This window comes from Sebastes fasciatus, chromosome 3, assembly GCF_043250625.1.
Source record: "Sebastes fasciatus isolate fSebFas1 chromosome 3, fSebFas1.pri, whole genome shotgun sequence".
NCBI classification, from domain to species: Eukaryota; Metazoa; Chordata; class Actinopteri; order Perciformes; family Sebastidae; genus Sebastes; species Sebastes fasciatus.
In genome coordinates, this window is record NC_133797.1 from 34604777 (window position 1) to 34617233 (window position 12457).

The following is a 12457-nucleotide window of genomic DNA, read 5'->3' on the forward strand; positions in this document are numbered from 1 at the left end:
GTGTTTTTGTCAGCATTTGTGTATATTGTTTAAAAACGACTGCTCACTGTAATGAAGGGAAACCCCACTTTACTTTTGTACTTTAGAGATTTAGAAGTATAGAAGCCCTTTAAGAGTCATATATAGATTTTTATTGAATAGAGAATGAAGGATGTTGGTTGTAAATGGTAGATTTTATTCTTTGTTTTTAATTAATTAACCGTCTTCTTCTTTATGTCCAGTCAACAGAACTGATGAGCTGAATGATTACAAGGTCAAACTGAACACAGTCGAGTGAACAAACATTTGTTTCTTAGGCTCAAAGTTATTAAATCTCACATTTTAGATATTAATTTATTGAAAATGGAGTGAGGCCTTTGAGGACTAATTTAAATGGCTTGATGAACTTTTTGAAGTAAATGGGAACTCTCGCTTTGTGGAGCCCAAAATCATGGCAGCTTGTTTTAAAATGTAAAGTTTTCCTTGTTTATTTGAACTTTCTGAAAGACAGAAATCTGTGATTGTGTGTAATTATTTCAATGCAATGTTTCATGTAAATAAAATGTTTTTTTTAATAACTCTTCTGGACTCTTAAAATGTATAAACTGTTGTAAAAACATAACAAAATATTTACAATCTCTTATAAAATCTTTACACACACACACACAACAAAATAGCGTGCAGCAAACAACAAGAGTTAAACGCACTCACAGTAAACAGCATAAAACTATTATTTACATAACTTGACTATAAAACTTTTAAAACCAACCCTGGTCACAGTGTATTATGAAAACAGAAGCCTCTTCAGCTTTAAACGTGGAAAAACCCAACAGGTCCTGAATGCACCACGTCACTCTGGCTTTTAGTCATGTGACGTGCTTGTGATTTCAGCTCGGGTGTTTCTGCTCAGACATCCAGATGTTCAATCTTAGAACCTCCCATAAACTCAACGACACATATTTTGCTTAAGAACTAGCGTGAGGATTTATCTGATCCATCCTGTGTGACGTAAAATTGAACATCCCGTCTCTTTTCACATGCTGTTGATCCAGAGGCAGATGTCCCATGTGTGCTAATACATCACTGGCATCACTCTGTCTGGTGTGACGACAGCAGCTGCTGCATGCAGTCTGTAGCGCTGCAGCTAGACGGCTCCTCGCTGCCCAGAAACAGCAGCCGCTGGTAGCTACCCCGAGGAACCTCGCACAGGATCCTGACAGGAACACAAAGGAACATACACCGATCAGCCATAACAATGGGTCAGCATGGGCACCTTGACCGGTCTGCGGCTACGCAGCCCCATACGCAACAAACTGCGATGCACTGTGTGTTCTGACACATTTCTATCGGAACAAGCATTCACTTTTTCAGCAATCTGAGCTTCAGTAGCTCTTCTATTGGATCGGACAACGAGGGCAAGCCTTCGCTCCCCATGTGCACCACTGAGCCTCGGGTCTGACCCTGTCGCCGGTTCATCGGTTTTCCTTCCTTGGACAACTTTTGGCAGGTCCTCCTGACCACTGCAGACCGCGAACATCCCACAAGAGCTGCAGTTTTGGACATGCTCTGACCCAGTCGTCTAGCCACACAATTGTCAAAGTCGCTCACATCCTTACGCTGGCCCATTTTTTCTGCTTCCAACACAAAGTTCAAAATGTTCACTTGCTGTCTAATATATCCCAGCCACTGCCAGGTGCCATTGTAACGAGATAGTCAATATAATTCACTTCACCTCTCAGTGGTCTTAACGTTATGGCTGATCGGTGTATATGAGTCAAAGTTATCACACATGAGATGTGCTCAGGTCTATTTTCATTTTACACAATATGCAAATTAACTGTAACCTTCATAAGATAATAATAATAATCTGTTTGTTTTCTTCAGATTACATTATTATATATATATATATTATAATAAAGCTTTGAGAAGAAATAAGTTAACATTTTCCTATGATGGTTGTTTCTTATTCAGTCGGTAGTCCTGGTATGTCAGGTCTTCTCAATCGTTTTGGCTCATTTTTCACAACAGTCTTAACTTTCTCTAAACTGTAAATGCAATTAACTCTATTGCATATCTGCAAAAGGTAGTAACTCACCCAAAACACTTCATTCATGCTTCAAAACTTAGTTATTGTGTCAGTAAGTTGGTCACCAAAATGAAAAGTTGTCATCGTTCAAAATGTTTAGATGTTTTTCACCACGGCACTCAACCCTGGAAATGATTCTGATATACAAATCTCAGTTTTGTTCTACTTTTTCGTTGACACTGACTGCTTACTGTACGACACCAGAACGTCAGTTCTATCTAGCTGAAGGCTGTTGTGAATCGAATAATGTCAGGAATGTCTTGCTTTGGATAGATCTATCACTTATCTCTTCCATACATTTCACTCCCCCAGAGACCACTGAGCATTGAAAAGTCTCTTAGTAAAGTAAAAGAAGCTGCAGAGCAACGAACGAAGGAATGTAAATCAGTATACCAGTCGTAGATGTCGTCTGTGTCGGGGAACACCTGCACCCACTGACCGATGGACCACATCCTCACCACGTTACCGTGAGAGACGCTTTGGCAATCCCCGCCAGCCTCTGCGTGAGCGTTGGGAATGTCCTCATAGCACAGGAAGTAACTAAACGGGACATAAAAGATTAATAACAGATGTATATTAGCAGTAAGATGGGTGTGTCGCAATGTAGAAACAGAGAAAGTACAACAAGTACGGTAGAGATATCATCCAGACTCACTACTCTGTGTCGCCGACTATTTCTTCCTCACTCTCCTCATCTGTCTGCTGCTTGTCTGGGAGTCTCTCCACGTTCCAGCGCATGCGTTTGTGGAGGCCGGTGTCGACCCGGGCCAGGTACGGCGTGGGCTTACAGTAGCGGAACGCGGTGAGCCTCAGCGGACCGAGCTGACTCTGACCGATGCAGAAGGGAGACACGCTGGGAATGCAAACGGGAGATTTGGGAGAGTTAAGACAGTGAGAGGATATGAAAATGGATCGGTTCCTGCGGGGAAATTAGATGTTACAGCGGCAACAGTCCCAGGATTCAGCTGTTAGAAAACATATCATAGTATACTGAAACTCATACAGCACGAGTTTCCCTTCTACAACCTTCCCTGATGAATTAAAGGTTTTACTGTTACCTTAGTAGGGACTGAAATTAGTGAACACAACTGTGCTGTGAGGTACTTAGCGGGAGCTGTATGAGGAAGAGACAGATACACGGCTTATCCTCCAGGAAAAGAGCAACGGTTTGTTATGGAAGTGTATTCAGTGGAAAAGTTTAATGAAGCTTAAATGAAAGAATTTTTGACAGAAATTTGGAAAAGTGTATAATTTACATGAAACCAAATGCCGCTTGAGTAAATTAACCAGACCTGTGGCCCGATTAATAACACGTATAGCACCTATTGAAAACATGTCAGCAGCTAATACAATTTCGCTTGAGATTCAAGTTCAATTCAAATATGTCATATTTGAAGGGGCGGCTGTTCAAAATCTCAAGCCTCCAGACAGTCAATTCTGTGAGACCGGGTAGTAGTAGATGCAGATTCACCTTCATCATCCAGGGGAGGAGTCTAGAGGAGGGGAGGTTATATAAAGTCTGGGTGTGTGTTCTGTTCAGATCCCTTTGTTTGAGACCAGAGTTGCCAAGTCCCCTTATTATAAGCCACTTTGGGCTTGTTATCCTGAAAAGTCGCTTACAAATATTGGTAGTTGCGTTTATTTTTGGCTTGTTTCTAAAGAGTAGTTGCTTATTTGGGCTCCTGTCTCTCTCCGACGATTCGCAGGCAACCTCTTCATTGTATAAATTGTTAAATGGCTCTTGGATCCTGGTGTTTTAATGTGCATGTACCTGTTAGGCTCGGTTTCGTCCAAACAGAGGAGATTGTAGCTGGCGTAGGTCAACACCAGCTGCTCCAACCGGTCACACAGCTGCTGAGAGAAGTCCAACAGCTGCATACGCTGCTACACACACACAGAGTAGAAGTTTAGACTCAACTCGTAGTTGTTAAACTATGTTTATTCCCAGGATGCTGCTCAAAAACTTTTGAGAGAGGGTGCGAGTCTGTGCTCGATCAAATCTAGGCATACGAGCATTTAAATGAAGCTAGCTAGAAAACTACACTTTTATATTAACAGTCATTAGTTTGAATCTGAGGAACTCTGTCAAAACAACAACAAAACAAAAACAAATCCAGACAATCTGTTGTCAATACCTGATTTTAAGGATGGATTTTTACATGAAATGGTTTCTAAACCTTCTACGTTGATTTTCCCTAAATTTGGGAAGAGTCATTTTTTTCCAGTTTTTTAGAAAAGACAAAAATCTAGACTGATTTATTCTAAGAACTCATTCAACATCCTTGTGATACAAAGCTGCTTACAGAGTTGCTAAATGTCTCACTCAGATCTGAAATAAACATACATTAGTATAAGGCACATTGTCTCTAGGTAGCTCATGCATGTGTATATTTTCTCCCTTAACTCCAGGGGTGTCTAGCCAAGCAGTTTTGGTTTTATGACGTGACATTCATATAGCTCTATGTACATAACCTCTCTGTGTATAGATTTAAATATAACTCCACTTCATTTGTATATATTGTCTTAATCAGCACTTAACTAGTTTGCACTCTGGTTAGATGCAAAACTGCATTTCGTTGTACTTATACTATGTGGTGCAATGACAATGACATTTAATCTAATCTAGTCTAATCTAATACCACTGGTGAGAAAATGTGTTTTATAATAAGATGGGTGGACCAGCCCATTAAGAGAACGTACCCTTGTGTAGGTGTTAAAAGGCAGAGGGGTGTGCTGGGACAGGGTGCTTGTGGATTCCAGGTGGTTAAAGTAGGGCTGACAGGTGTACAGGAAACTTGTCACCGCAGCAGCAAGAGCCTCTCTCTCTAGATGACCCTGTCTGCAAAAACACAAAAAGAGGATCATAAAATAGCAGAAATAGCCAGGTAACATTAGTGCTTTATGACTAGCCAGAGCCCTACTCGTTGGCCAGGCAGTCCTGTAAGTCATCTGCTTTGTTCAGGAGGAACTGGAGCTGCAGATCCAGAGACTGGATGACCTCGCAGTCAAAGCCACAGGGAGGCGCCAGAGCCGCGACAGCCAACGACGACAGAGGCTCCTCCACCCCTGAAACAAAATGAATGTACATCATAGCAACAGAAACGACAGAATTATACTCCATCTCTGTCCACTATAACTATTCTTAAATACAAATGAATTTAAAGTGGTGGTGCCTGGTAGGATCGTTGTTATTTGGTTGTTTTTAACAAAACAACAAGGTAACGCTTCATTTAACAGGTCTGCAAATTCCATGGTAATTAGGTGATAATTAGCAAGTAACCTATTTGAAATTTCATTGGAATTACTGCCAAATTACCCCAATAATTACCTTAAAATGTATCGAAAATTACTTTATTATAAGCATTATTTCATAATTATATGCATAAATAGCATATAATCATTCAAATAGGGCCCTTCATCTGAAGTGGAAAACCAAAACTAATAGAAGACACTTCTGATCAGGCACAAATCTCACTATTGTGTGACTTATTGTCTACACAAATGTAACCTGGTAGCTGATGTCATGATTCAGGGAGTTTTTTAAGAAATTTCAAAGAAGTTATTTGCCAATTATTATCTATTTATCAGCAGACATGGAAATAAAGCTTATCAATTAACATATTTTCCTGGAAATGTATTAAATAAATTACCAGCTATTGGGAAATAGTGGAATATAATGATTAAATGTTTATAATAAAGTACTTTTTGATCAATTTTGAGGTAAATATTGGAGTAATTTGACAGTAATTACAAAGAAATTTCAAATAGGTTACTTGCTAATTATCACCTAATTACCATGAAATTTGCATTTGCAAATTTCCCAATAGTTGGTCATTTATTTAATATATGTCCAGGAAAAGAAGTTAATTGATATGCTTTATTTCCATGTCTGCTGATAAATAGATGATAATTAGCAAATAACTTATTTTAAATTTCTTTAAAAAACTCCCTGAATCATTACATCAGCTACCAGGTTACATTTGTGTAGACAATAAGTCACACAATGGTGAGATTTGTGTCTGATCAGAAGTGTCTTCTTTTAGTTATATATATATATATATATGTGTGTGTGTAATGCTATTTTAGCATATAATTAGGAAATAATATTTATAATTGAGTTATTTTCCATACATTTTGAGGTAAATATTGGTGTAATTTGACAGTAATTCCAAAGAAATTAAAAATAATTTACTTGCTAATTATCACCTGATTACCATGAAATTTGCTGACCTGTAAAATTACCAAAAACAACAGTGAATGAGAGGTAAAACTGAGTATAATAAATGACACACCCATGTTTCCATAACATGCAGGGGACAGTATTTGACCTCCTGGTCCGGTGTTTAGAGGACTCTCCTCGGGGGAGTCTGGCTTCCTCTCATCGCTCATCTCCTCCTGCAGACCCACACACTCACTGCTGGAGGAGAGCTGGACCTCCAACTCAACCTCAATATCTGTCATGTTCTCTGTTGTTAACAAGCTGGTATTTTTGAGGAAACCTGTTGAAACATAAAACGCCACATTAACCAACAGCTACATACACTGGATGACCTGTTTATCAACTGTTATCTAACGTTAGCATAACTGTCATCTAACTTACTGTCATCTAACTAACTGTCATCTAACTAACTGTCTTCTAACTAACTGTCATCTAGCTAGACGGTTAGCTAGCTAGCTAACCGTCGCGATGCTAGCAGTATGTACCCAAGTACTTTTAGTTAAGTAACAACCTGAGATAACGACTGTATACCCGTTCGGCTAGTTGGGGGGTTTGACCTAATTAATCCACGACATCATTAAATGTGTGATCACGCTGCAGTTAATTCTAACGTAATAACAGACGAGCTAAGCTACATAGCTAGCGGCTAGGCTACCGTTACCTTCTTCCCACGTTTCCATGGTCACTGCGTCGTCAACTAACTGTCTTCTAACTAACTGTCTTCTAGCTAACTGTCTTCTAACTAACTGTCTTCTAACTAACTGTCTTCTAACTAACTGTCATCTAACTAACTGTCTTCTAGCTAACTGTCTTCTAACTAACTGTCTTCTAACTAACTGTCTTCTAACTAACTGTCATCTAACTAACTCATCTAACTAACTGTCATCTAACTAACTGTCATCTAACTGTCTTCTAACTAACTGTCTTCTAACTAACTGTCATCTAACTAACTGTCTTCTAACTAACTGTCTTCTAACTAACTGTCTTCTAACTAACTGTCATCTAACTAACTGTCTTCTAACTAACTGTCATCTAACTAACTGTCATCTAACTAACTGTCTTCTAACTAACTGTCATCTAACTAACTGTCTTCTAACTAACTGTCTTCTAACTAACTGTCTTCTAACTAACTGTCATCTAACTAACTGTCTTCTAACTAACTGTCATCTAACTAACTGTCTTCTAACTAACTGTCATCTAACTAACTGTCTTCTAACTAACTGTCATCTAACTAACTGTCTTCTAACTAACTGTCATCTAACTAACTGTCTTCTAACTAACTGTCTTCTAACTAACTGTCTTCTAACTAACTGTCATCTAACTAACTGTCATCTAACTGTCTTCTAACTAACTGTCTTCTAACTAACTGTCATCTAACTAACTGTCTTCTAACTAACTGTCTTCTAACTAACTGTCTTCTAACTAACTGTCATCTAACTAACTGTCTTCTAACTAACTGTCTTCTAACTAACTGTCATCTAACTAACTGTCTTCTAACTAACTGTCATCTAACTAACTGTCTTCTAACTAACTGTCTTCTAACTAACTGTCATCTAACTAACTGTCTTCTAACTAACTGTCATCTAACTAACTGTCTTCTAACTAACTGTCATCTAGCTAGACGGTTAGCTAGCTAGCTAACCGTCGCGATGCTAGCAGTATGTACCCAAGTACTTTTAGTTAAGTAACAACCTGAGATAACGACTGTATACCCGTTCGGCTAGTTGGGGGGTTTGACCTAATTAATCCACGACATCATTAAATGTGTGATCACGCTGCAGTTAATTCTAACGTAATAACAGACGAGCTAAGCTACATAGCTAGCGGCTAGGCTACCGTTACCTTCTTCCCACGTTTCCATGGTCACTGCGTCGTTCTGGGTGAAGGTTGATGGCTGCAGGGGGTTAAAGGTCAAAGGTCAGCAAGAATTAATAAAACATCATTATTTTGTTATTTTCTAATGTTTGCTTTTATTCGGTGTCTCAGTGCGACGGAGTATTAGGGCCACATTGAGGAAAAAAATTAATCTGAGATTTCGAGAATAAAGTTATATTACAAGAATAAAGTCAGAAGTTTACAAGAAAGTTCTTGTAATATTACGACTTATTCTCGAAATCTCCGATTTTTTTCCCCTCAAATGTGGAAATTACTTTTCTTGTCTTTTTATGTTTGTGTTTTTTTTGTTATGTTATGCTGGCTTGTTTAATCGTCAGGAAGAAATTCTCTATTTTATATCATAGTAAATTGAATATCTCTCTCAAAAACCAGGTTGTAAAAAAGTGTTGTAACTGTAAGGCAGTAGCCTAGATCAGCCACCAGGCGTCGCTGGTGCGCTGTGATTCCCATCCAGAATTGCGCAATAGACATGTTTGTCCCTTACAGGACACCGTAGTCAAAGTTACGTGGGGACGCCATCTTTTTTCCTGTTTACTTTTCTTTATTACTTCGTAAGGTAAGCATGGCGGCCCACATCGTAGTACAATATATTAATTAAAAACACCCTTCCTGTTCATCTTTTTCTACTAAATTTATAATTGAGATGTTGCCTTTCACTTATTATTATTATAGATATGTTTTATATGTAAATAGTGGCCGTAATGTTGGCATGTTACCGTGCAGAGCAGAGCAGCCGCTCTAATACAGGCGGGAGAATTAGCCTGTTGACTTATTGTTTGCTAGCTGTCTTGTTGTTGTTTCATTTAAATTATTTTTACATTAGATTTTACGTTAAGAGTGCCTTATATCATTTTATGTGTTGTAATTTACTTCCATGTTAGTGTTTAGTGTTTATTTTTGTAATAGAATATATTTTCTCATGGAGTTTATACACTACTTTTCTTTATTACTTCGTAAGGTTGTGGACGAACAAGTGAGATGACAGCAGATGTTGTGGACAAATAAAGTCTTCCCGGTCTCAACCACAATCAAAAAGACTGTGCCGGTGTTTCCCTTAATCTGCACCACACCCCATAACACAACTATAAAACACAACGCAGAGTCCCAGGGTGTGCAGAGAGGCTCCAGCACGTGGGTTACATCTTTGGTGCCGTGGGTTACATCTTTGGTGCCGTGACCCGGATTGTGGTGTCCGAGACTGAAGAGAAAGAGAGACTGACGGCATCATCCACAACTGTGCTGCTGCTTTGAACTGTGTTGCCATCTATACGTGGAACTGAGCTGGTATCGCCTGCAAAGCGGTGTTTGCAGGATATTCACCTTTTCCAACGTATCCTTTGAAGACTGTAGTATAACTTGTGTGTTCATGTGAGGACTTTTCATGTTTTTTTTATAGACTGAACTGCTACTTGAGTGGTATATATATATTCTGTGTGAGACTTTCCATTGAAACATTCTGTGACTAAAGTGTTTATCTCATTCAAATTCTTTGAGTTAGGCAGGGATCTGCATTTAATTCAGGCTTAATGTGAGTTGACAATTCTGTTTTTCATTACATTTTAGTATACTAGTAAGCACATAACATCAACACACACAACCATCCACTTCGAAGCTTAAGTCGTTGGCATTAATTAATCTGAAAAAAAAAAAAAAATGTTGAGTGACTACACAGATTCTCTATCGAAGCTGGAGGGCGCCGCTGCTGAGGCACCAGGCCTCCAATTCCCCCCTGGGCCTTCAACAAACCACACTTATGACTCTCCAAATGAGACACCAACCCACCATATGAGTGAGGGGGCAACAGCTGACAACAACACAGCGAGCCGGCAGCAACCAGTGAGGCCGAAACCTACCAAATGGTTCAGCAGGTTCACTGGCACGCAAATGCAGTACCCCACTCAAGGCCATCAGACAGGCAGGCAGCCCACTGACTCAGGACTAGGCTCACAGCTTACCCCACCTCCGATGCTGTCACCTTATACTGAGCACCATCATACTCCTGATCATGTGTGTATACCAGGCTTTGGAGCTCCAATGCAGACACCCTTGACTCACTTTGCCACCAGCCCAGCCCCGAGACCATGCTACCAGACAGACAGGTCAGATCACAACATACCAAGTGCAACTGGTCCAGTAGCCCAGCTGGCTGCGCAGACAACAGTGGTCTCTGCCCCCCCGTCCCTGCTCCACTACTCCCCCATGAACTTTCCAGCTACCTCCCCTAATTCAACTCAGGTTGTTCAACCTAGCTCCCAGGTCTACACCAGCTATGCACATTCCACTCCTGCGCCTCAGGCCCCCATGCCAAGTTTTCAACCACCACATGCAATGAACATTATGAATAATCCCCCTGCTGTGCAGACCCCCCAAGGCTCAGAGTACGGACCAACCTCCCAGCTGCCTATGTCACCAGCTGTTGTTCACTACTCACAGGACCTGGTCCGTGGCGGAGCGGCCCCTGTGCTCCCATCTGCCACCGGTGCATGGGGCCCCAACACACCGGTGCCCAGCCCCCTGAATGCAACTTATGCAGCCTTCAATCACACAGCGCCTCCCCACGCCCCTGCTCCAGTACACCTATGGATGCCTGCTTCAGACCCACAAGTTAGTATGTATCCAAATGCTCTACCACCACCTGCACCACTACCTCCATACTCCACCCCACAAATGCACCCATATCAGTCCGAGCCACCATTAAAGACTCCTGGCAGAGCCATAGCCAACCCAAACCCTCCCCTGGCTGCCTATGGTGGGTTCATGCAGACTCATCAGGTGAAGAATGTCCAAGTCTTCACTGGTAATGCGGATAGCAAGATGCTCGTGGAGGACTGGATCCGTGATGTGCAGTATCTCCTAGAGGCAATAGAGCTCCCCATGCACCTCCGCTTTTCCACTGTTGTGCGACACCTGAGTGGTGAGGCAAGAAAGTTGGTTCTGAACCTACCTCCCCATGACCAAACCCCTGAGAAGGCTTTCGAGGAACTGAGGGCAGAGTACAGTGATGCACAGGGCTCCCTAGATCCACTGGCCGACTTCTATGAACGCAGCCAGAGGCCAGGAGAGTCTCCGTGCTCTTATGCTATAGCATTGGAGGCAACATTGCGAGCTGTGGAAAGCCAAAGAGGGGGCAAGCCTTTCCCTGACCGTGAGAATAAACTCACCCGGCAGTTCTTAAGGGGACTTAATGATGAGGAGGTGTATGCAAGGATTTCACCAATGAGGCCCAGGTTTTTGAGCTTCCGAGAACTGCAAGCTGAGCTCAGAAATCTAGCAAAAGAAACAAAGAAGTTCCAGTCACAACACAAGGCAAAGAAAACATATGCCCAAGTGCATGTCACATCCGAGTGTGGTACAAATGTAAAGACAGAAAGGACAAAACATACCTCTGAGTTGTCAGAGCTGACAGAGATGGTCAAGAAATTAGCTCTTAGCCAAGAGGAACAGATAGCCAAGTTGTCTAACCTTGAATCGAGAATGGCTGCTTCACCTCCTGTTCCCCCGCCTAGATTTCGGCCATCTCCTGGAACTACAACCCAGAGCTCCAGCGTTACATGCCACCGGTGTGGAAAGCAAGGACATATGGCTCGGGTCTGCAGAGCGATGTTCCCTGAGTCCAGGCCGGCTTGGGCTGGCCAACCGCAGCCTATGACACCTGCAGAGGGGAACACATCCCACTCAGCTCAGCATTTAAACGACTAGAGTCCATGGTTACCGGGGCAACCATGGGCAAGCAGCAAGACCCCCCACTGCAGATGAGCACAACGCATGATGGAGGAGAGGACACCCCCTTGGTGGGTCCCAGAAATGAGGGGCAGGTGGAAGTCGATGGAGAAAAGTGCAGGGCTCTCATCGACTCTGGCTCTCAGATAACCAGCATTACCCATGGCTACTGGTGCAACCACCCTGTCCTTCAAAAACAAAAACTACGGTCCTCTAAAATACCAATAGAGGGTGCAGCAGGTCAGAGTGTATCCTACTATGGTGTCCTGAGCATTAACTTGAAAGTGCTGGGGAAAGAGTTCAAGACTGTGCCGGCTTTTGTTGTCCCTGATTCTGAGTATCGCTCCTCTGTCCCTCTGCTCGTGGGAACTAATGTCATTCGTGCCTCCAAGAGCCACCTCCAGGCAGCTTATGGTCAGCAATTTCTTCATCAAGTGAAAGAAAACCATCCAGAGTGGTACACCGCTCTACTTGAAATTGGGAGCACAGAACAAAGTGAGATGGATGATATGGTGGGTCCTGCTGTATACACTGGCCGGAAAATACGCATTCCTGCA

The 12457-nt window shown here is 41.8% G+C and overlaps 1 protein-coding gene across 4 annotated transcripts; it reads right to left on the reverse strand.

Moving 5' to 3' along the window:
* Nucleotides 1–526: 526 nt before the first annotated feature.
* c3h19orf67 (chromosome 3 C19orf67 homolog) lies at nucleotides 527–8160 on the reverse strand. Of its 4 annotated transcripts, none has more exons than XM_074630544.1 (8): nucleotides 8127–8160; nucleotides 6394–6564; nucleotides 4987–5131; nucleotides 4766–4904; nucleotides 3837–3949; nucleotides 2721–2918; nucleotides 2459–2605; nucleotides 527–1192 (listed from the first exon to the last, which is right to left on the reverse strand). In XM_074630544.1, the coding sequence occupies exons 1-8, from the start codon at nucleotides 8143–8145 to the stop codon at nucleotides 1069–1071; spliced, it is 1056 nt and encodes a 351-aa protein (XP_074486645.1). In that variant the 5' UTR covers nucleotides 8146–8160; the 3' UTR covers nucleotides 527–1068. The 4 variants fall into 4 exon arrangements, with proteins under 4 accessions (XP_074486645.1, XP_074486646.1, XP_074486644.1 ...); XM_074630545.1 differs by lacking the exon at nucleotides 8127–8160 and adding an exon at nucleotides 6946–6971 and having other exon boundaries at nucleotides 3837–3946; XM_074630543.1 differs by lacking the exon at nucleotides 8127–8160 and adding an exon at nucleotides 6946–6971.
* Nucleotides 8161–12457: the final 4297 nt, after the last annotated feature.

Excerpts from the sequence above, each read along its gene's own strand:
- c3h19orf67 (XM_074630544.1), bottom strand. Across the intron at positions 4,905-4,986 it reads CAGGACTGCCTGGCCAACGA|ACAGGGTCATCTAGAGAGAG; the intron begins GTAGGGCTCTGG and ends GTGTTTTTGCAG. Across the intron at positions 1,193-2,458 it reads ACAGACGACATCTACGACTG|GATCCTGTGCGAGGTTCCTC; the intron begins GTATACTGATTT and ends TGTTCCTGTCAG.